This window comes from Hoplias malabaricus, chromosome 2 (assembly GCF_029633855.1).
Source record: "Hoplias malabaricus isolate fHopMal1 chromosome 2, fHopMal1.hap1, whole genome shotgun sequence".
NCBI lineage: Eukaryota > Metazoa > Chordata > Actinopteri > Characiformes > Erythrinidae > Hoplias > Hoplias malabaricus.
In genome coordinates, this window is record NC_089801.1 from 6,653,152 (window position 1) to 6,678,231 (window position 25,080).

A 25,080-nucleotide genomic window follows, 5' to 3' on the forward strand; every position below is an offset into this window, starting at 1 on the left:
GGCAGGGATGAGGTGAAGTAACATGATCTACTTTTTACACATTTATTTGTGAATGATGCATAAAGTTTTGTTTTTATTTTCAACATTAGATCAGTGTGTCTCTGTTTAATTGTCCGTGTGTCTCTGGAGGATGAGGCTGAGTGTCTGTGGATGCACAGAAGAGTCGTAGAGTGTGTGTAGTGTTTAACTGTAATTCAGATTTCACACATTCTCCGCTCTTGTGTCGTATTAAAAGCACATTCTCGTTTTATTCAGCACATGTTCCCTGTCTCTCCCCAGGTCTCTTCATGGTAACGACGTCTCGGAGCTTCCTGATGGGATCTTCAGTGACGTGGTGTCCCTCTCGCACCTGTGAGTGCATTTACACCCAAACGTTTATTCACACGCAGTTAACTCCGAGAGCTTTAACCGTCAGAGCCATCTCGTGTGTGTGTGTGTGTGTGAGAGAGAGAGTGTGAGAGAGAGTGTGAGAGAGAGTGTGAGTGAGTGAGTGAGTGAGTGAAAGTGAGAGAGTGAGAGAGAGAGTGAGAGAGAGAGTGAGAGAGAGAGAGTGAGAGGATGAGAGAGAGAGTGAGAGAGAGAGAGTGAGAGGATGAGAGAGAGAGAGGATGAGAGAGAGAGTGAGAGACAGTGAGAGTGAGAGTGAGAGTGAGAGAGTGAGAGGATGAGAGAGAGAGTGAGAGAGTGTGTGTATTAAAGGGCCTGTAAGTGTTTTGTTTTGTGTGGAATGGGGCTGGGTTTATTCTAAATGTGGGGGGCAGGGGGCTGTTGTTTTTTTGGGGGGTGTTTGGAGTAAATAAACTCTCACTGCTCTAAAATCTTGTGTAAAATCTTTTAAATCTCATTTTCTCAGGGGTCTGAGATTCGGCTTTAGTTTCACGGGAGACTTCAGATGTCCACAGAGTCACAGCTGAAATCAGGAAATGTCCTGGAGAGCCACCTAGTGGCAACAGTTCAGTGTTACAAGGACAGAGATCCAAAAGTTTGGGTGCCCTTTTTCCAGTCGTTTTTCAATGGAAATAAAATCAGAACGGAGAACGTCAGAAAAGGAGTGAGAGCGGGGGAACGGTCGGGTAACTTTAGCTTGAGAGGTTCTCCAGCCCCTGACCTCAATGATGTTCTCATCAAATCCCCACAACAACGTTCCCAGTCTTTTCCAGAAGAGCAGAGGGGGGGAGGTGTAGTGAGGATTAGTTTCTCCTTTCACTGCCTTTAGGGCAGGGCTCGTATCCTGAGGGGGTATTGTCAGTTCTGCCTGAGGTCTCTTGTGGGTGTAGCATGGTGTCCATCCCTGAGCTGGGACTGGAACCCCAGTGTGGAAGGTGGTGGTGTTTCTCTGTAGTGCCTCCGCCCCGTCCCTGTTCTGACGGTGCTGTGTGTGTCGCAGGGCGATCGGGGCGAACCCTCTGTACTGCGACTGTCGGCTGCGATGGCTGAGCGACTGGGTGAAGACGGGCTACAAGGAGCCGGGCATCGCCCGCTGCGCCGGACCCCATGGCATGGAGGGCAAGCTGCTCCTGACCACCCCTGCCAAGAAGTTTGAATGCCAAGGTACAACCCCCCGACCGCTCCATGGCGCCTGGGGCACCAATCAGCACCTTAAGCCTTTTAGGCACCGTTTCCCCTGCAGCAGCAAGTTCACACACAGTATTTACACTTTTAGAGCAAACGAGCTGCTACAAACGGGTTCTTCGAGCAATGCCAGGGTACACGCTTAATGATGGTTCACCAAGGGTTCTTTAGTAGAGGAAAGGGTTCTGTAAAGAACCCTGAACACCAGAAGAACCTTTGGCATGATTAAAGTACCATCGTGAAGATGGCACTTCCGACTGATGGAGAGTGTGCTGTAGATGGTTCTATACAGCACCTTTTAGAACAGGGTTCCTCTGCTGTAGCAAGTGAACATCGTAACAACAGAGGAACCGTTTGGTGCCGTACAGAACCCTTCTCTAAAAGCTTCTATAGAACCATCATTAAACATTTTCAGCAAAAATCATTCTTTAAGGAACCAAAAGTGAATCTCTCCAAGAATCTTTTGTAGAACCTTTATCTTAAAAGTGTATAGTGTTCCTCTGCTCAGAAAGAAATAATCACCTGGAAAATTAGTCCGAAATTTAGCACTGACCACATTTAATGTTTTAACAATTAGTTATTAGTTATTAGCTATGAGTTATTATTAGTTATTTGTTATGATTTATGCGTTGTTTATTAGTTATGAGTTATTTATGAGTTAATAGTTATGAGTTATTAGTTGTAAGTTATTAGTTATGAGTAATGAATTTAGTTTTAAAGGGCAGCTGAAGGTTAAAGGTCAGAGACCCTGTGATGGGGGCGGCACAGTCACAGCTCCTTCTTCCTTCAATATGTACAGCCCCCCCATCCACACACTCTGTGAATTCACAGAATCCCACTAAAGACAATGTTTTGACATATGATGTGTGTGTTTGTGTGTGTGTGTGTGTTTTGAAGCTGATGTAGACCCTGCTGTTCTGGCAAAGTGTAACCCGTGCCTGTCGGGTCCGTGTCTGAACCACGGCGTGTGTCAGACAGACGTAACAGAGCTGTACACCTGCACCTGCACAGACGGATTCAAGGTGAGGCTGTGACTGGGAGGGAACTGACCGATTCTGTGGTCCGGTCCGGTTGGGGGCCAGCTGCAGGGCTTGGATTTGGTGTTGTTCTGTTTGAGGGATTGTCCTTTACCTGTCGATCTGTCTGTTCCACAGGGGAGGAACTGTGAGATGGCCCTCAATGCCTGCGTCAGTAACCCATGTGCGAACGGTGGGACGTGCCAAGTCACAGGAGGAGACGCCTTCACGTACGTGTACTCCGACACTGTCCCGAACTGCCCGCTGTGTAGTGTTAGCAGCTGCAAGAAATAAATAGATAATAACAGTCTGTGCGGTCTGAGACACTGGGCCAGAGACTTTAGAACGGCCCCGCCTCCTCGCCTGAGTCTGTCCAATCACAGCGCTGGACCCGTGTTTATGTGAGAGCGCAAAGACGAGGTTAAACTCAGCAAAACAGACACAACGAGCGCGGAGAAATAAGAGCACTGAGTAAAAACGGAGAAGAAAGAGAACTGAGCTCCTCGCTCCTCACTGCTGTGCGCTCGGGGTCGGTGTGAACAGCGAGCGGCTCATTATCATTTAAAGGAACAGGTGCTGAAAGCGGGCTTTCTGAACAGGGCTGTTTACACAGGGGGAGAACACTGCTGTGGGGCTCGTGGGGTTTGGACCAAAGCAGGTCACAGACGTTTCATTAAGAAACAGAACTGTCATTGAACCCTCACTGTGTCTCTCCTTTTTCTGTAGCTGCTCGTGTCCCATGGGATTCGAAGGCCCAGGCTGTGAGATCAACGTCGACGACTGTGAGGACAATGACTGCGAGAACGGAGCCACCTGCGTAGACGGAGTCAACAACTACACCTGCCTGTGTGCACCGTACTACACAGGTGAACACCCCACCCACCGCCTGCTCTCCAAGAGATTAACCTTTTTCTTTGAAGGTTTAAACCCTTACACCTACATTAATAGTTCTGCAGTGTCATGCTTTAATATTTTACACTAATTTTATTGACCTCAACAAATAACATTTACCATTTAACAAAGTCTTTTTAAAATAAAATTTCAAAAACATTGTGTCTGAAAAAAGTATGTTTTCCCAAAGCCCTTTAGCAGACAGTGAGCTTTTTCTGAAGTTGGTTTTAGAGTAACCCCTGTTTTATGGGGTTTATAATGCTCTCCATTCACTTCAATATGTGCTGTAGTTTTGCCCAGATTTATTCAGTAAAAGAACGCCCCCTAGTGACAGGTGTAGGCTTTCACTCTCTCTGTAAGCGGATCTACCAGAGATGATACTGAGCTTTCTGGGGATTAGAGGAGGGCGATATATTACAACTATATCCTTGTCTTTGATGAAGAATAAAAACTTATTACAAGAACGTAATATTGCAACCAAATAAATGCTACAAAATATTGAATAATTGTAGAAATGTAATGATTTCAGACGTCCAATAAACACCTCAACATAGTTGTTTTGCTTTGTTTTTTGTAAACGACAGTGAGTTAAGATTCAGATTTTAAAGAGTGTAAAATATCGTAACAAACAAATTAACCCCTAAAGTGTAGAAAATGTAGTGCGTGCATTTAAACAGAAGACTCACTGTAAATAAACAAAAACAAAACAGATGCTAATGTAGAGTCGGTGTGGATTATCTGCTTGAGTTAGAGCTAACGCTGACCACCGAGTTCTCCTCATGACTTTCCTCGTCCTCCACTGGACACTTAACTGGAATCAGATGTGTTTCTCTGTTTTGTTTTAAATGTTCCTTGCATATTTTCCATTTTACCGTGTTTACAGCATAATACAGCATTAACGTTCATTTTAAGTGCTTGGTGTTTGTTTACAAACTTAGCCAATGAAGTCAGCCCCAGTGGCTCCTGAAGCTCCGTGAGAAAATGTGAACCTGTGAACACCACGTTAAGATGGAGACGAATGCATGACAGATTTAAATCCAGAAAAGTTTTACTGTGGTCTCAGAATCATTGTGTGTGTGTGTGTGTGTGTGTCTGTGTGTGTCTGTAGGAGAGATGTGTGAAGAGATGGAGGACATGTGCGCTCCTGGACGCAGCCCCTGCAAACACCAGGCGACCTGCCTCATCACTTCAACAGGCCCCAAGTAACCACACGTTTTATTAATTCATTCATTCATTCATTCACTCACAGTGTGTGGACCTTAAAATGTCTGAATGAGCTGAATACATTTGGTGGAGACTTAAGCCCAGGACTAAACTTACCCCTCTGTAAATTTACCCAACAGCCCACACTCCAGCAGCCTCAGACAGTGAGATTTTTCAGATATTTAATTTATATCCCTGTGTGTGTGTGTTAGGTGTGTGTGTGCTCCTGGATATGTAGGTGATGACTGTGGTGTCGATTATGACGACTGTCAGGAACACAAGTGCCAGAACAGCGCACTGTGTGTGGACGAGATCAACGGCTACTCCTGCTCCTGCCTCCGGGGTTACAGGTCAGTTCCAGACCACTAGCACCTCTCAGACACTAGTTGGAGACATTTATTAGGTGTAAACTAAATAAAAGTGTTAAAGGTGCTACAAAAGGTTCTCTGAGCAATGCCATTGAAGAACCACCTTTGGTTCCTTAAAGAACTGTTTTTCCTGTTACACACACATCTCTTAAACAACCGCGGTACTTTATGGAACCAACAGTGGCTCTTCTGTGGCATCACTCAGAGACTCCTCTGTAGTTCCTTTCCTTTCAGAGTGTACTTTGGCAAGAACCCTCGATGTGAACACAGCATCTTGAATTTTCTTCTGGGATAAATATAGTATCTATCTATCTATCCATCCATCCATCCATCCATCTATCCACTGGGCATAAACACATTTCACAACACACTGGGTGAAAAACACTGGGTGTAAAAACACTGGGTGAAAAACACTGGGCGTAAACACTGGGTGAAAAACACTGGGCGTAAACACTGGGTGAAAAACACTGGGCGTAAACACTGGGTGAAAAACACTGGGCTTAAACACTGGGTGAAACACACTGGGCATAAACACTGGGTGAAACACACTGGGCGTAAACACTGGGTGAAAAACACTGGGCGTAAACACTGGGTGAAAAACACTGGGCATAAACACTGGGTGAAAAACACTGGGCATAAACACTGGGTGAAAAACACTGGGCGTAAACACTGGGTGAAAAACACTGGGCTTGAACACTGGGTGAAAAACACGGCGTAAACACTGGGTGAAAAACACTGGGCGTAAACACTGGGTGAAAAACACTGGGCGTAAACACTGGGTGAAAAACACTGGGCGTAAACACTGGGTGAAAAACACTGGGCGTAAACACTGGGTGAAAAACACTGGGCGTAAACACTGGGTGAAAAACACTGGGCGTAAACACTGGGTGAAAAACACTGGGCGTAAACACTGGGTGAAAAACACTGGGCGTAAACACTGGGTGAAAAACACTGGGCGTAAACACTGGGTGAAAAACACTGGGCATAAACACTGGGTGAAAAACACTGGGCGTAAACACTGGGTGAAAAACACTGGGCGTAAACACTGGGTGAAAAACACTGGGCGTAAACACTGGGTGAAAAACACTGGGCGTAAACACTGGGTGAAAAACACTGGGCGTAAACACTGGGTGAAAAACACTGGGCGTAAACACTGGGTGAAAAACACTGGGCGTAAACACTGGGTGAAAAACACTGGGCGTAAACACTGGGTGAAAAACACTGGGCGTAAACACTGGGTGAAAAACACTGGGCGTAAACACTGGGTGAAAAACACTGGGCGTAAACACTGGGTGAAAAACACTGGGCGTAAACACTGGGTGAAAAACACTGGGCGTAAACACTGGGTGAAAAACACTGGGCGTAAACACTGGGTGAAAAACACTGGGCGTAAACACTGGGTGAAAAACACTGGGCGTAAACACTGGGTGAAAAACACTGGGCGTAAACACTGGGTGAAAAACACTGGGCGTAAACACTGGGTGAAAAACACTGGGCGTAAACACTGGGTGAAAAACACTGGGCATAAACACTGGGTGAAAAACACTGGGCGTAAACACTGGGTGAAAAACACTGGGCGTAAACACTGGGTGAAAAACACTGGGCTTGAACATTGGGTGAAAAACACTGGGCTTGAACACTGGGTGAAAAACACTGGGCTTAAACACTGGGTGAAAAACACTGGGCTTAAACACTGGGTGAAAATCATTGGGCATAAAACACTGGGAGATTGACATTGAGTGAAAACCACAGGGCAATAAACACTGGACGTAAACACTGGGCATAAAACTAGGCATAAACACTTGGCAAAAAACAGTGTGTGTAAAAACTTGACGAAAAACACTGGGGAAAAAACACTAGGTGTAAATACTTTGCATAAAACACTAGCCGTAAACACTTGCCGGAAAACGCTGGGCAAAAAACACTGGGCGTAGACACTAGGCATAAACACTTGCCGTAAACAATCGACTAAAACACTGGGCGTAAATACTTGGTGAAACACTGGGTGAAAAATACTGGGCAGAAACCACTGGATGTAAACACTGGACGAGAAACACTGGACATAAATACTGGGATGAAGCACTGGGCGTAAACACTGGGTGAAAAACACTGGCTGTAAAAACTGTGGGTAAATGCTTGGTGAAAGACTGGGTGAAAAACACTGTGTGTAAACATTGGGCGGTTGACCCATTTGTTGTCTTCTGTGTCCAGTGGTCAGTTGTGTGAGGTGTCCCCCGCCCCCCGCTCCCTCTGTGACCTAGCTGACTGTCAGAACGAAGCCCCTTGTGTGGAGAGGTCAGGGCGGGCCATCTGTCAGTGTCTCCCTGGATTTGGTGGTCCACGCTGTGAGAAGCTGGTGAGCGTTAACTTCGTGGACAGAGACTCCTACCTGCTGCTGAGTGACCTGAAGAACTGGCCACAGGCGAATATCACCCTACAGGTGGGACACGCACATGCAGCCCGCCGCTCACGTCTTCCCTCGGGTGATTACCATTACCGCTCCAGTCCCTCAATGCTGACTGTCCTCATGTGTCTCCTCGTCCGCTTTGTGTCCTTAAGGTGTCCACTGCAGAAGACAACGGCATCCTTCTCTACAACGGGGACAATGACCACATTGCTGTGGAGCTCTATCAAGGTCACGTTAAGGTCAGCTACGACCCTGGCAGTCAGCCAGGCCACGCCATCTACAGGTAAATCAGGGTGACACACCTGCCGAGCTTAAACGTACACTACGCTACATCAGTAAACGCCTGGAGACACCTAGCCTCAGCCACGGATGGAGAGTCTGATACTTTCAGTGCGTTAACTTGGCCTCACACTCAGGATTCTGCCAGCTGCATTCTGATTGGCTCTCCAATTGGCCCTCTACACGTCAGGCCAAAACAGCAGACTGTGATTGGTCTGTTTGCATGTCGGTCAGATTCCCCTTCCTGCTGCAGCGGGCGGTTCTTGGCCACGTTTAATGACGAAAGGCCCCAGACTCTCCCTCGAGGCTCAGACTCTGGACTCTACAGTTTTATTTGATTCTTTTTAACACTTTATATGTTTCTGATCTGTGTTATTTGTTTTTTATTTTTCATAATTTTAGCTAATACTTACTTATTGTAATTTGTTTGTTTTATGTTTATACTATTTTATCTACTTTATTTATTCACCATCTACATTTTGCACTTTGACTTTTTATCACTTTTAATAATTTGCATGGTTTGTTTTAATTAGATTTAAACACTTAGATTGAACTAAAGGAATGAATCTAACTTCGTTACACATCTGACTTACTTTAAAGAAACACTAGGTAAGATTTAGGTTGTTTTTTTTTTTACTCCTGGAGCTCCCCCTGGTGTAATTCATGTTTACTGCATTTTACTGAATGCAGTGAGGAGAGGGGGTAGTGTCCTGCCCTCCTCCAAAAGTTACATAGTGCAGTTTCTGCCGTGCTGAGCCCAGAGTAGCAGCGGCAGAGGCTCTGTTCTCCCTGTTACAGTTTGGTGGAGTGTCACAATGATTTTGAAGCTGGGATTTTAAGGGAAAAGTACTACACTTGAGTGAATGAAAGATATCAGGGAGACTGATGTATCTCTCTCTGTCTCCGTTTCCAGCACAGAGACCATCAACGATGGTCAGTTTCACACCGTGGAGCTGGTGACGTTTGACCAGATGGTGAACCTCTCCATCGACGGTGGGCTGCCCACCACCATGGACAGCTTCGGCAAACTGCGGCCCCTGAACGGAGAGGCTCCGCTATACGTGGGGGGTAGGGGCCCACCGCAGATACCTACCTCCACTGCAGGCACTCTAAATTACACTACTGTCAATCACCCCCTCCCACCCTCCCCAACACCCCGTTACCTGCTCACACCAACCCCAAACCCTGCACTCCTGCACCCCCCCAACCCTCCCAACACCCTACCAACCTCCCCCACCCACTAAACCCCCTCAGACCACTCTCCTAGACTGTGTTTGCTAAGGCCCAACTCCCCTCTGTGAAACTCACGTTTATATTGATTTGGCTTTTTAACTATCCCCAGACAAGCATTGTCCCCTCTGTCCCTATCAGATACAGTCTACACGTCCCACAAACCCGAGGGAAGAGTGACGTGTCTCTGCATGGTGGTGGTCTTTTTGTTCGTCAGTGTGTGGAACCATTTCTTACAGTGGCTGCTCTCGAGATCTGAACCTGTGTCCAGCTTCAGAAAACTTCTTAATGAAAATGTTCCCTTAAGATTGTCCTTAAACCTCCCACAAAGCTCAGGGTGTTGCAGGAAAATGTCTTAAGTTATACCTCAGGGTTTTCTTAGGGAAATCATGATAAATATTAAATATTCCCTTAAAGGCAGCATTCAAGATTTTAATCAATATACATTCTTTATAAATCTCTGAGTGTGTGTCCTCTCCATGTGCTGCTCTGCTGTCGGTTTGCGCTCCACCTTAATAGATACAGTTGCTCCTTACTCAGACACACCGCTCCACATTAAAAGATAGTCGCTTCTTACTCACACACACCGCTCCACCTTAAAAGATACAGTCAATTCTTACTCACACACCGCTCCACCTTAAAAGATACAGTCACTTCTTACTCACACACACCGCTCCACCTTCAAAGTTAGTCGCTTCTTACTCACACACACCGCTCCACCTTAAAAGATACAGTCGCTTCTTACTCACACACACCGCTCCACCTTAAAAGATACAGTCGCTTCTTACTCACACACACCGCTCCACCTTAAAAGATAGTCGCTTCTTACTCACACACACCGCTCCACCTTAAAAGATAGTCGCTTCTTACTCACACACACCGCTCCACCTTAAAATATACAGTCACTTCTTACTCACACACACTGCTCCACATTAAAAGATAGTCGCTTCTTACTCACACACACCGCTCCACCTTAAAAGATAGTCGCTTCTTACTCACACACACCGCTCCACCTTAAAAGATACAGTCACTTCTTACTCACACACACCGCTCCACCTTAAAAGATAGTCGCTTCTTACTCACACACACCGCTCCACCTTAAAAGATACAGTCGCTTCTTACTCACACACACCGCTCCACCTTATAATATACAGTCGCTTCTTACTCACACACACCGCTCCACCTTAAAATATACAGTCACTTCTTACTCACACACACCGCTCCACCTTAAAAGATAGTCGCTTCTTACTCACACACACCGCTCCACCTTAAAAGATAGTCGCTTCTTACTCACACACGCCGCTCCACCTTAAAAGATACAGTCACTTCTTACTCACACACACCGCTCCACCTTAAAAGATAGTCGCTTCTTACTCACACACACCGCTCCACCTTAAAAGATACAGTCGCTTCTTACTCACACACACCGCTCCACCTTATAATATACAGTCGCTTCTTACTCACACACACTGCTCCATCTTAAAAGATAGTCGCTTCTTACTCACACACACCACTCCATCTTAAAAGATAGTCGCTTCTTACTCACACACACCGCTCCACCTTAAAAGATACAGTCGCTTCTTACTCACACACACTGCTCCTGGGTGAACTTTTTGAGACGGAGACAATCCTCTCACCACTCTGGTGATGAGCAGTCATTAAGAGACAGATTTGACCGTCATTAGATTTATGAAATTTCTAGTGAGCTGGAAGATGCCCTCCGCACAGCGCCACCATGTGTTACGCACAGTGTACAGCTCCTGATGATGCTGTGCTTTTGCTTTTTCCATGTGCTTCTAAAAGAAAATCATTCCAAAACTTGTTTCAGAAACAGTGATGATCTCAGGAGCAGCTACTTGTTCTTCTGTGAGACTTCAGTATTGTGATGTGTTTTGTTTTGAAGCCATTGTTGTTTGTGCCACACTCCAGGAAGCTTCAGCACAACTCCTCCCCCCTCCCCCCTCACCTCAACCCCCAAGTTATTTTAAAGATGCTGAGTGCCACATCAGTGAAGTCAGACTCAGGTCCTGCTGCTGTTAGGGATCACAGAACTGTACGGCTCCCCGTCTAAAATTGGGATGCAGGTGAACCACAGATTAATCGGCTGAATTTGACCATAACAGTGGACTACAGTTTCCCTGCTGCTATCACTATCCCAGTAATAATAAAATAAAAACACAAAGGGCAGCTGTGTCCCGGGACTGCAGCGTGTGGAAAAAGTTATGGTTTGTAAGCACTACACCACTATCGCCATCAAACCCAGCAGTGGCATCACTGTGAAGTCAGCGCAGAGTAAAGCTCCATCTGTGTCTCAGAAACACAGACTGAGGAGAAACAGGAGAAATCTCCAGTAAATCAACCTCAGAGCAATACACTCCATTGTGATCAAAAACAGACTTTATTTCAGAGTTGAGGTTCAGTCAGGTACCAGCTGGGTTTGTCTTTCTGATGATTGGAATCCATGACTGAAAAACCGTGATCAGATTCTACCTAGGAATTTCACTCCCCCAAGTGGTGTGTGGGAGCTGCTGGATGTTTGTCAGAGACTCTGTCACTGTTTAGAAAGATTATGGAGAGTGTTGTAAAAGTTTTTAAAAACAGAACCAAGAGGCCGTGCTTGGTCTCTCTCTCTAGCTGTGTAGTATAGTCTCTCGCTCAACCCAGTATGTAACAGTTAGTGTCTGATAGTGTTCTCTTCCAAGCATGTTGTTGCCACAAAGTGACTCCCTCAGTGGAACATACCTGGCCTCGCTCACCTGGGAGTGTTACGTTTTATGTTAAACTTTGTCTTTACTGGAACTTTGTGAAGCTGCTTTGTGACATCATTCGTTGTAAAAATGCGCTGTACAAATACATTTGAATTTGAACGTATCCACTACCTTTACTTAGGGACCACTATTGTACCATTTTCTATTTTAATTGGAAAATTTATTTTAAGGTTGTGTTGATTTAATTCGCCCCGTTTCATCTCCAGGACTTTTATTGTGTTCTTTTATTCTCCACAGTTGTATAATGAAAGATTACAGAGATCCCCCTCTCCTTCTGGAGAAGAGAATGTAATGAACCTTTAGGGAACACAACTGGACTCTAACACCACTGCTGTACCTTTAGAGACAGTAATGTACCTGTACTGTACCTTAAATTCTGAGAGTGCAGATAACTCAAATGAAATCAGAGGTCTTTATATAGCAACTTTTACAGGAGGCGTTCCCACATATCAGCTTCACATAAATCCAGTGATGAGAAAACAGACATAAAACATGAAAAAACACCAGCCAAAGGACACAGAGGCAGGAGGAAATCTCTTGAAGCTGGAGGTTAAAAGACCTTCAGAGGAACTCACCGGGGATGTCATACTACTGACAGATAATTGATTCAGAGTCAGTGTATACCCCCAGGTTAGAACACTGTTACACTCAGGTGAATTTTACTGGACGATGGTAGGAAACAACATAGCCATGATGATTAGGAGGTGAATACAGTGAGTGTAAAGTCAGTAATGGAGGGTGTAGTGATGATGATTACGAGGTGAATACAGTGAGTGTAAAGTCAGTAATGGAGGGTGTAGTGATGATGATTAGGAGGTGAATACAGTGAATGTAAAGTCAGTAATGGAGGGTGTAGTGATGATGATTAGGAGGTGAATACAGTGAGTGTAAAGTCAGTAATGGAGGGTGTAGTGATGATGATTACGAGGTGAATACAGTGAGTGTAAAGTCAGTAAAGGAGGGTGTAGTGATGATGATTAGGAGGTGAATACAGTGAGTGTAAAGTCAGTAAAGGAGGGTGTAGTGATGATGATTAGGAGGTAAATACAGTGAGTGTAAAGTCAGTAATGGAGGGTGTAGTGATGATGATTAGGAGGTGAATACAGTGAGTGTAAAGTCAGTAATGGAGGGTGTAGTGATGATGATTAGGAGGTGAATACAGTGAGTGTAAAGTCAGTAATGGAGGGTGTAGTGATGATGATTACGAGGTGAATACAGTGAGTGTAAAGTCAGTAATGGAGGGTGTAGTGATGATGATTACGAGGTGAATACAGTGAGTGTAAAGTCAGTAATGGAGGGTGTAGTGATGATGATTAGGAGGTGAATACAGTGAGTGTAAAGTCAGTAATGGAGGGTGTAGTGATGATTAGGAGGTGAATACAGTGAATGTAAAGTCAGTAATGGAGGGTGTAGTGATGAAGATTAGGAGGTGAATACAGTGAGTGTAAAGTCAGTAATGGAGGGTGTAGTGATGATGATTAGGAGGTGAATACAGTGAGTGTAAAGTCAGTAATGGAGGGTGTAGTGATGATGATTAGGAGGTAAATACAGTGAGTGTAAAGTCAGTAATGGAGGGTGTAGTGATGATTAGGAGGTGAATACAGTGAGTGTAAAGTCAGTAAAGGAGGGTGTAGTGATGATGATTAGGAGGTGAATACAGTGAGTGTAAAGTCAGTAAAGGAGGGTGTAGTGATGATGATTAGGAGGTAAATACAGTGAGTGTAAAGTCAGTAATGGAGGGTGTAGTGATGATGATTAGGAGGTGAATACAGTGAGTGTAAAGTCAGTAATGGAGGGTGTAGTGATGATGATTAGGAGGTGAATACAGTGAGTGTAAAGTCAGTAATGGAGGGTGTAGTGATGATGATTACGAGGTGAATACAGTGAGTGTAAAGTCAGTAATGGAGGGTGTAGTGATGATGATTACGAGGTGAATACAGTGAGTGTAAAGTCAGTAATGGAGGGTGTAGTGATGATGATTAGGAGGTGAATACAGTGAGTGTAAAGTCAGTAATGGAGGGTGTAGTGATGATGATTAGGAGGTGAATACAGTGAGTGTAAAGTCAGTAATGGAGGGTGTAGTGATGATGATTACGAGGTGAATACAGTGAGTGTAAAGTCAGTAAAGGAGGGTGTAGTGATGATGATTAGGAGGTGAATACAGTGAGTGTAAAGTCAGTAAAGGAGGGTGTAGTGATGATGATTAGGAGGTGAATACAGTGAGTGTAAAGTCAGTAATGGAGGGTGTAGTGATGATTAGGAGGTGAATACAGTGAGTGTAAAGTCAGTAATGGAGGGTGTAGTGATGATTAGGAGGTGAATACAGTGAATGTAAAGTCAGTAATGGAGGGTGTAGTGATGATGATTAGGAGGTGAATACAGTGAATGTAAAGTCAGTAATGGAGGGTGTAGTGATGATGATTAGGAGGTGAATACAGTGAGTGTAAAGTCAGTAATGGAGGGTGTAGTGATGATGATTACGAGGTGAATACAGTGAGTGTAAAGTCAGTAAAGGAGGGTGTAGTGATGATGATTAGGAGGTGAATACAGTGAGTGTAAAGTCAGTAAAGGAGGGTGTAGTGATGATTAGGAGGTGAATACAGTGAATGTAAAGTCAGTAATGGAGGGTGTAGTGATGAAGATTAGGAGGTGAATACAGTGAGTGTAAAGTCAGTAATGGAGGGTGTAGTGATGATGATTAGGAGGTGAATACAGTGAATGTAAAGTCAGTAATGGAGGGTGTAGTGATGATGATTAGGAGGTGAATACAGTGAATGTAAAGTCAGTAATGGAGGGTGTAGTGATGAAGATTAGGAGGTGAATACAGTGAGTGTAAAGTCAGTAATGGAGGGTGTAGTGATGATGATTAGGAGGTGAATACAGTGAGTGTAAAGTCAGTAATGGAGGGTGTAGTGATGATGATTAGGAGGTGAATAGAGTGAGTGTAAAGTCAGTAATGGAGGGTGTAGTGATGATGATTAGGAGGTGAATACAGTGAGTGTAAAGTCAGTAATGGAGGGTGTAGGGATGATGATTAGGAGGTGAATACAGTGAATGTAAAGTCAGTAATGGAGGGTGTAGTGATGATTAGGAGGTGAATACAGTGAATGTAAAGTCAGTAATGAAGGGTGTAGTGATGATGATTAGGAGGTGAATAGAGTGAGTGTAAAGTCAGTAATGGAGGGTGTAGTGATGATGATTAGGAGGTGAATACAGTGAGTGTAAAGTCAGTAATGGAGGGTGTAGTGATGATGATTAGGAGGTGAATACAGTGAGTGTAAAGTCAGTAATGGAGGGTGTAGTGATGATTAGGAGGTGAATACAGTGAATGTAAAGTCAGTAATGAAGGGTGTAGTGATGATGATTAGGAGGTGAATACAGTGAGTGTAAAGTCAGTAATGGAGGGTGTAGTGATGATGATTAGGAGGTAAATACAGTGAGTGTAAAGTCAGTAAAGGAGGGTGTAGTGATGATGATTAGGAGGTGAATACAGTGAGTGTAAAGTCAGTAAAGGAGGGTGTAGTGATGATGATTAGGAGGTGAATACAGTGAGTGTAAAGTCAGTAATGGAGGGTGTAGTGATGATTAGGAGGTGAATACAGTGAATGTAAAGTCAGTAATGGAGGGTGTAGTGATGAAGATTAGGAGGTGAATACAGTGAGTGTAAAGTCAGTAATGGAGGGTGTAGTGATGATGATTAGGAAGTGAATACAGTGAATGTAAAGTCAGTAATGGAGGGTGTAGTGATGATGATTAGGAGGTGAATACAGTGAATGTAAAGTCAGTAATGGAGGGTGTAGTGATGTTTAGGAGGTGAATATAGTGAATGTAAAGTCAGTAATGGAGGGTGTAGTGATGATGATTAGGAGGTGAATACAGTGAGTGTAAAGTCAGTAATGGAGGGTGTAGTGATGATGATTAGGAGGTGAATACAGTGAGTGTAAAGTCAGTAATGGAGGGTGTAGTGATGATGATTAGGAGGTGAATAGAGTGAGTGTAAAGTCAGTAATGGAGGGTGTAGTGATGAAGATTAGGAGGTGAATACAGTGAGTGTAAAGTCAGTAATGGAGGGTGTAGTGATGATGATTAGGAGGTGAATACAGTGAGTGTAAAGTCAGTAATGGAGGGTGTAGTGATGATGATTAGGAGGTGAATACAGTGAGTGTAAAGTCAGTAATGGAGGGTGTAGTGATGATGATTACGAGGTGAATACAGTGAGTGTAAAGTCAGTAAAGGAGGGTGTAGTGATGAAGATTAGGAGGTGAATACAGTGAGTGTAAAGTCAGTAATGGAGGGTGTAGTGATGATGATTAGGAGGTGAATACAGTGAATGTAAAGTCAGTAATGGAGGGTGTAGTGATGATGATTAGGAGGTGAATACAGTGAATGTAAAGTCAGTAATGGAGGGTGTAGTGATGAAGATTAGGAGGTGAATACAGTGAGTGTAAAGTCAGTAATGGAGGGTGTAGTGATGATGATTAGGAGGTGAATACAGTGAGTGTAAAGTCAGTAATGGAGGGTGTAGTGATGATGATTAGGAGGTGAATAGAGTGAGTGTAAAGTCAGTAATGGAGGGTGTAGTGATGATGATTAGGAGGTGAATACAGTGAGTGTAAAGTCAGTAATGGAGGGTGTAGGGATGATGATTAGGAGGTGAATACAGTGAATGTAAAGTCAGTAATGGAGGGTGTAGTGATGATTAGGAGGTGAATACAGTGAATGTAAAGTCAGTAATGAAGGGTGTAGTGATGATGATTAGGAGGTGAATAGAGTGAGTGTAAAGTCAGTAATGGAGGGTGTAGTGATGATGATTAGGAGGTGAATACAGTGAGTGTAAAGTCAGTAATGGAGGGTGTAGTGATGATGATTAGGAGGTGAATACAGTGAGTGTAAAGTCAGTAATGGAGGGTGTAGTGATGATTAGGAGTTGAATACAGTGAATGTAAAGTCAGTAATGAAGGGTGTAGTGATGATGATTAGGAGGTGAATACAGTGAGTGTAAAGTCAGTAATGGAGGGTGTAGTGATGATGATTAGGAGGTAAATACAGTGAGTGTAAAGTCAGTAAAGGAGGGTGTAGTGATGATGATTAGGAGGTGAATACAGTGAGTGTAAAGTCAGTAAAGGAGGGTGTAGTGATGATGATTAGGAGGTGAATACAGTGAGTGTAAAGTCAGTAATGGAGGGTGTAGTGATGATTAGGAGGTGAATACAGTGAATGTAAAGTCAGTAATGGAGGGTGTAGTGATGAAGATTAGGAGGTGAATACAGTGAGTGTAAAGTCAGTAATGGAGGGTGTAGTGATGATGATTAGGAAGTGAATACAGTGAATGTAAAGTCAGTAATGGAGGGTGTAGTGATGATGATTAGGAGGTGAATACAGTGAATGTAAAGTCAGTAATGGAGGGTGTAGTGATGTTTAGGAGGTGAATATAGTGAATGTAAAGTCAGTAATGGAGGGTGTAGTGATGATGATTAGGAGGTGAATACAGTGAGTGTAAAGTCAGTAATGGAGGGTGTAGTGATGATGATTAGGAGGTGAATACAGTGAGTGTAAAGTCAGTAATGGAGGGTGTAGTGATGATGATTAGGAGGTGAATAGAGTGAGTGTAAAGTCAGTAATGGAGGGTGTAGTGATGATGATTAGGAGGTGAATACAGTGAGTGTAAAGTCAGTAATGGAGGGTGTAGGGATGATGATTAGGAGGTGAATACAGTGAGTGTAAAGTCAGTAATGGAGGGTGTAGTGATGATTAGGAGGTGAATACAGTGAATGTAAAGTCAGTAATGAAGGGTGTAGTGATGATGATTAGGAGGTGAATACAGTGAGTGTAAAGTCAGTAATGGAGGGTGTAGTGATGATGATTAGGAGGTAAATACAGTGAGTGTAAAGGAAGTAATTGAGAGTGCAGTGATGATGATTATAAGGTGAATAAAATGAGTCTAAAGCCAGTAACGGAGGGTGGATGGCTCGTCTGAGGCTGGACTGTGAAAAGCTGGTTTCAACCCACTTCAACAAGCAGGAAACAAGATACAGAATTAGTTCTTCTTGGAATTATGGAAGAAGTAGAGTGTGAACATTTTGCGAGAGTGGTTATCGACTCTGGCAGATGGCAGTAGCCTCGGTGCTCTGTCAGTTGAAGATCTTCTCACCAGTTCCGTTAGCGGTGCGAGTTCAGGTGTGGAACATGGCTCTTTGAAATATTCCTACCCCCTTCGCCACGCCCCATCACTCCCACGCCAGCCCTGTGTTTACTGTGTCAGTGTGTCCTCGAATCCCTCTTCACCTGGCTTTAATCTCTTCTCTGTCTCTCTGCTCTCGCTGTTCCCTGAACCTCAGGCATGCCTCTGGACGTCCACTCCTCCACACTGCGCATGTGGCAGATCCAGAATGGTTCCAGCTTCCATGGCTGCATCCAGAACCTGTACATCAACAACGAGCTGCAGGACTTCACCAAGACGCAGATGAAACCTGGGGTTGTTCCGGGCTGCGAGCCCTGCCGAAAGATCTACTGCCTGCACGGTATCTGCCAACCGGACGCAGCCGCGGGCCCCATCTGCCACTGCCAGCCGGGCTGGAGCGGGCCGCATTGCGATCAGCTCGCTGCCAACCCCTGCCAAGGAAGCAAGTGAGTACATCCTCTCGGGAGAAACAGCGTCCGCTGCGCTGGCCGATGTGGACTGATGTGGGCCGATGGGGCTGAAATGGGCTTGCAGCCTGAACAGAGCCTGGTCTCGAGTAGAATCTGCTCCTTGTGTCTCTTGCTCTGTTGTGACGTTAAATAGTTTGTGTCTTTTGAGTGTAAATCCTTCTTTTCCTGCAGGTGTGTGCATGGCAGATGTATTCCCCTGGACATGCAGTCCTACCGCTGCGAATGCCAAGATGGGTATCGTGGTGCTCTGTGCAACCAGCAGGGGGAGCTCTTCAACCCATGCAGACGGCTGCAGTGCAAACATGGCCGCTGCCAGATCTCGGACACAGGCGATGCGTACTGCCACTGCGAGAGTGGCTACACCGGAGAATTGTGTGACGCAGGTGAGCGTCCTTCCGAGAAATCCGCACCGATACACTTCCTCAAATCCCGACCAAACCAAACCCGTTTAGTGAGGATGAGTGTGGGCTCCAACAGGGTAATATTTGATTTAGGTTTAGTCTCAGCCTCATTTTAGTCACTTAATTATTGTTATATATGGTGATTGTTATATATATTTTGTCTAGTTTTAGGTCATTTTTTTTGTTTTAAAAAATAAATATTTACAAACCGGATTCCAAAAAAGTTGGGACACTAAACAAATTGTGAATAAAAACTGAATGCAATGATGTGGAGATGGCAAATGTTAATGTTTTATTCGTAATAGAACATAGATGACAGATCAAAAGTTTAATCTGAGTAAATGTAACATTTTAAAGGAAAAATATGTTGATTCAAAATTTCACAGTGTCAACAAATCCCAAAAAAGTTGGGACAAGTAGCAATAAGTGGCTGGAAAAAGGAAATTGAGCATATAACGAACAGCTGGAAGACCAAGTAACACTAATTAGGTCAATTGACAACATGATTGTGTATAAAAAGAGCTTCTCAGAGTGTCAGTGTCTCTCTGAAGCCAAGATGGTAAGAGGATCACCAATTCCACCATTGTTGCGCAGAAAGATAGTGCAGCGATTCCACAATGGTGTTACCCAGCGTAAAATAGCAAAGACTTTTAAGTTATCATCATCAACCGTGCATAACATCATCAAAAGATTCAGAGAATCTGGAACAATTGCTGTGCGTAAGGGTCAAGGCCGTAAAACTCTACTGGATGCTCGTGATCTCCGGGCCCTTAAACGTCACTGCACCTCAAACAGGAACGCCACTGTCAAGGAAATAACAGAATGGGCTCAGGAATACTTCCAGAAAGCACTGTCAGTGAACACAATCCACCGTGCCATCCACCGTCGCCAGCTGAAACTCTACAGTGCAAAGAGGAAGCCATTTCTAAGCAAGCTCCACAAGCTCAGACGTTTGCACTGGGCCAGGGGTCTTTTAAAATGGAGTGTGGCAAAATGGAAGACTGTTCTGTGGTCAGATGAGTCACGATTTGAAGTTCTTTATGGAACACTGGGACGCCATGTCATCCGGACCAGAGAGGACAAGGATAACCCAAGTTGTTATCAACGCTCCGTTCAGAAGCCTGCATCACTGATGGTATGGCGTTGCATGAGTGCTTGTGGCATGGGCAGCTTGCATGTCTGGAAAGACACCATTAATGCAGAGAACTATGTTCAGGTTCTAGAACAACATATGCTCCCATCTAGACGTCATCTCTTTCAGGGAAGACCCTGCATTTTTCAACAAGATAATGCCAGACCACATTCTGCAGCAATCACAACATCATGGCTACGTAGGAGAAGGATCTGGGACTGAAATGGCAGCCTGCAGTCCAGATCTTTCACCTATAGAGAACATCTGGAGCATCATAAAGAGGAAGGTGCGACAAAGAAGGCCCAAGACGATTGAACAGCTAGAGGCCTGTATTAGACATGAATGGGAGAGCATTCCTATTTCTAAACTTGAGAAACCGGTCTCCTCTGTCCCCAGACGTCTGTTGAGTGTTGTAAGAAGAAGGGGGGGTGCCACACAGTGGTAAAAAATGGCCTTGTCCCAACTTTTTTGGGATTTGTTGACACTGTGAAATTTTGAATCAACATATTTTTCCTTTAAAATGTTACATTTACTCAGATTAAACTTTTGATCTGTCATCTATGTTCTATTACGAATAAAATATTGACATTTGCCGTCTCCACATCATTGCATTCAGTTTTTATTCACAATTTGTTTAGTGTCCCAACTTTTTTGGAATCTGGTTTGTAGTAGTAAATATTATTAAAAAATAAATAGCCTCTCTGCCCTGGTCCTGGGGATCTCTGCCCTGAATGTTGTAGTTTCACTCCATCGCTCTTCACCTTTAGAGTGGGGTGTTAATAAGATCTGTATCAGGGAGCAGAGGAACCCGGGTCAACCAGGACCTCTCTGAGATCCACTGGTCTAAGGGTAGTGTTGGCTATGGAGAGCATCACACGCTCTTCAGGAGCTGAAACAGTTAGGTTTTCTTTGTATAAGTCAGACATCTGCCTTAGGAAATGCAGCAGACGATGAACTAATTTGAATGATTATAATTGGAATAAAATGCCGTTTCCCTTTTCTTATTTTATAGAATTAACTGTCAGATTTGATCTTTAATCTGGGGGTGGTGTTCTGACCCCGAGGAGTCACACTTATCCGCTCTGTATTTCTTGTTTAGAGTCGGAATGCCGTGGGGAGCCGGTTCGGGATTTCTACCAGGTGCAGCGCGGATACGCCATCTGCCAGACCACGCGCATGGTGTCGTGGGTGGAGTGCAGTGGAGCCTGCGACACGGGTGCCTGCTGCGCCAGCCAGAGGATGAAGCGCCGGAAATACACCTTCGAGTGCAGCGACGGCACCTCCTTCAGCGAAGAAGTGGAGAAGACCATCAAGTGCGGCTGCGTGGGGTGCATGTAGCGTGTCCCCCACCCCCTGCTACAGCGACCCCACAACCCCACCCCACCGCCGTCGTCGCAGAGTCATAGAGAAACTGGAGGGGGAAAGAGAGAGAGCATGAGAGAGTGAGAGAGAGAGAGAGAGAGAGTATACAGAAATATATATTAAAACTTATCTATATATTATGGACAACGATGTTTGTAAAATATAGGACTTTGTACGGCATCAGACAAAAAAAAGAAACATCAAAATGCGAAAACAGTAGAAAAAAAATCATTGTATCTGTGAAACATTGTTTAAAATATGAGCAAAAGGGCGGCTGAGTTTCGAGAGATGTTGTTTTCCGAGCAGGTGTCGCATGGTTTCCATTCGCAGCCTGAAATTCCAAGCCTTTCCATCCATCCGTCCAGACTCAGTCTCGACACAAGGTCATCTCCGCGAACAGAGGGGTCCTGAGAGACCTAGCTGGTTAGCTACAGCTCAGAAACAAGGGCGTTCGAGTATTAAGGGGGCGTTGGACATTTTCCTGCGCTCCCTCCAGCACAGACTGTCATCTTTGTTGATGAGGTTCCAGAACGGCATCTCAGTAACTGTGATGACACCACGGCCCCGTGAGTACCATCGTCACTGAGCTATAGGTGCGTAGAGTTGCTCCTCATGTGTCCTCACGTCCACACAGCCACTGACCGACCTTTCTGTACCACGTCTACACAGCTACAGCGCAGGAGGTGGTGCCACCGGGGAGCGAGAGTGAGCTTTGAGAATCTGGAGGAGGAACTCAGTGAGGGCAGGGAGCGTCCAACTTGTGTCCTAGGGGAGATACGGCTTGAAGAACCCGTGTCCTGCGGGTCACTGTGAGAAGCCGATTAGGGTCTGTGGGGATCAGCGGTAGGTGCCTGGCCTTCTTTAGCCACCCACCTGACCGTATTGTGAGCGCGAGCTCCTGGTGCCATTACCTTGTACGGTTGCTTAGGGAAGAGAGGGCTTATCCACGTTCAACCACATTAAACTTCCACTGTGCGTTCCGAGACGCCCCGGTTGGGGCCACCTTGTTTTTCTCTGCGTCTGTGGAAAATGGTTTTGTATTTCCCTGTGTTTTTTTGGTTTGTTTGTTTGTTTGTTTGTTTGCACTGTCGTTTCTGTTCCCCGGTGAAACCTGGGGTGTGTTCAGGAGCCGAAGCACGGCAGCCGTAACCGAGCGTGAGACTGACGACGCCGTCCGGTCATGGAGTAGTTTCATGCGTTGCATGCTTGTCGTAATGCGATGTCCACCGCCACATAGGGACTGTAGTTACTGTTCTTACTGCCGTCGAGGGGCCGCAGTCCCGGCCCTCGGCTGAGCACACCGCCTCCTCCAGGAGATGTCTGGTCTTTATTCCTCCCAGTGTTTGTCGCTAAGTTCCGGTACATTCTTCTGCCACGGTGTTGAACAGCGCCCCCTCTGAACAGTGGTGACGTTTTCAGAGGGGGTTTGTTTAGCCGAGAGGTGTGAATGGCTCCCACACTGTACAGAGAAGCCAGCGTCCTGTGTTGACCGTTCTCCCAGCATGCATTGCCTTAGCGATGGGAAATAACCTGCCCCCCTCTCCCCCTCTACCCCTCAATGTGAGCAGGAGGAACCGTCTGTTCCCCTCCCACACCTGCAGTATTACTCGTGCAAATTGTTGCATGTTGGAAAGACTTGCGTTCTGAAATGTAACGTCTTTATTTCTGTCGTTTTAGTTTCTGTTTGTTTTTTTATTTCAATGCTTTTTCGCATTGTTTCATGTTTTTTATTTGAGTTCCTTTCCTGATGTAACCTAACTCCTTTAGTCCTCTCTTTATACAGAAATGCCTAACAGATTCTAATATATATTTGTATTTCTTTTTTTGGTATAGTATTTTTATATGTTAAAGAGTTAATCTGTGTTTTTGCGGAAGTTACTGTTGAAAAAAAGGCGGAATGACATTTCGGTGGGCTTCCTTACTGTTTTATTTTTGATGTTTCTGTTAGTATTTTTATTTTATTTTGTTCATTTAACTTGTTCATAGCACCGCGCAAGCGACAGTAGTTTCTAATCGGCCGAGAGAGGAGCGGGGGGTGAACAGGGCCTTGTTCTAACAGGAGCGAGTGTATCGACGTTAGGGAAGTGTTTTAATATTGTATATGTTGTCTTCCATGTGTATATTACATCTAATACATTTTAAAGTTCTGTGTTCTTTGGTTTTCTTTTTCTTTTTTTATTTATTTTGATCTAAAAACCTTTTGATCTGGAAGCGTTTCTGATTTCAATGATTATAATTATTTTAAAAGGAAAATAAAAGTTTCTTTAAAGCCAGATGTTACTGAGATGATGAAGGCTGGCAAACATTCCAGTGTCACAAACCCGGGGAGGAGGCCTGAGCTCAGGAGGGCGAGGGCCAAACCGTGGGGGGCTGGGGGGGGGTCTCGTTTCACTGTCAACTCTGGATCATCTTTTGGTTTCTGTGTTGTTTCATCTCCCTTTGAAACTGCCTCCTTCTCACTGACTGACCACCCCCCTTTAAAATACAACAAACCCCTCCCCACCCCTCTAAAATACCACTGACCTCCCCAAAACACGACTGACGCCCCTGACCCCCCCTTGAATCACGACTGATCCCCCCCCAAACCCCCCGAAAGCTGTGGTTCTAGACTCGGGAGAGAACCCTTTTCCTAGCTACAAGGAGTCGTCCTCTTTAGTGGTAAATGTTAGCGGTGTCTGGATGTATCTAATGTTCACGCTGCCATCTACAGGAAGACTGAGGTGTTGTTTCCTTGTTATTTTTTCGTGGATCGGGTGAACGACGGACAAACCTGATCCTTTTCTCTGCTGCTGTGGATTCTATTAAACTAACGCTTCTTTTCTACCCCCCCACCCCCACCCCCCCTGTTGGAAGCCTTGGCTGCTGGGCTGGAGAGGTGAGCGTCTGGCTGCTCACCTGGTCCAGGTGAAGGTGTGTTGCATGGATCCAATGCACTTCCTTCCTCCAGAGAGGGTCTGGTCTCCTGTTTTTGATTTTCATAAGACTTCCCAGGTCTCGACCGACCCGCTGCAGACCCTCTGTCTTTTTAAGCTGTACTCATAAACGTATTGTGAACAATGCAGTGTCTCTGTTGTATTGATGAAAAGATAAAAAAAGAAAAAAGAAAAGAAAACATGCTGCATAAGCTCTTACTGTTTGTTACCTTCAGATGTGCTTCTGTTGCTTTTCGTGCGTCTCCGGGATTGATGGTTATAATTGATAATTGCAGTAATTCTGAATGTAAGTAGTGCCACCGACAAAATGTTTACTGAACTCCACCCTTTTCATCCATTAAAATGTGTGTGCTTTTATTATGTAAAAATCTGTGTGGGACTTTTTTTCTTGGTTTAAATTGTGTCGTAAACCTCATCGCCTGAAGAACCCGGGTTCCTCGAGGTCAGTGAGGGTCGTTCACAGGTGTCAGTCCTTGTTTGCACTAATAGCGGTTCTATGATGCGAGTTCGGCGTCGTCCTGTGGAACTAGTGAACAGCAGAGATGATTAAACAAAAATGCCCCAGAAACACAGACAAACAGAGCAGGTTCCTGTTTTAATACTTTTTATTTAACTCCAACACTCTGTAAATGACCGTCCAGCTCCACTGCACCATTACATTTTATTTCAGGCTCTGAGCTCTTTCTGGAGCTTCTTTATCTCTCCACTCACTCACGGATGGTCTCACGGTTCCTGCTGAAGAACAGAGTGTTGTTTGGTTCCAGCTGGTAACCTAATTTTCTGGTTCTGGAACCTGTTTATGCCAGTGGAATCATGCAGAAGTGTTCTAAATCAGGTTCACAGACTGGAACCCTTCCAGTCCCTTGG

General features: G+C 44.8%; 1 protein-coding gene across 1 annotated transcript in view; it reads left to right on the plus strand.

The window, feature by feature from the left end:
• slit1a (slit homolog 1a (Drosophila)) overlaps positions 1–24,557 on the plus strand; it is a 148,405-nt gene extending 123,848 nt beyond the window's left edge. The window contains 13 exon segments of the mRNA XM_066650016.1: positions 280–351; positions 1,388–1,551; positions 2,470–2,594; positions 2,727–2,818; positions 3,315–3,454; positions 4,588–4,681; positions 4,895–5,032; positions 7,262–7,490; positions 7,610–7,740; positions 8,650–8,804; positions 18,073–18,361; positions 18,557–18,768; positions 21,018–24,557. Of these exon segments, the coding sequence (XP_066506113.1) occupies positions 280–351; positions 1,388–1,551; positions 2,470–2,594; positions 2,727–2,818; positions 3,315–3,454; positions 4,588–4,681; positions 4,895–5,032; positions 7,262–7,490; positions 7,610–7,740; positions 8,650–8,804; positions 18,073–18,361; positions 18,557–18,768; positions 21,018–21,256 (2,080 nt within the window). The 3' untranslated portion in view covers positions 21,257–24,557.
• Positions 24,558–25,080: the final 523 nt, after the last annotated feature.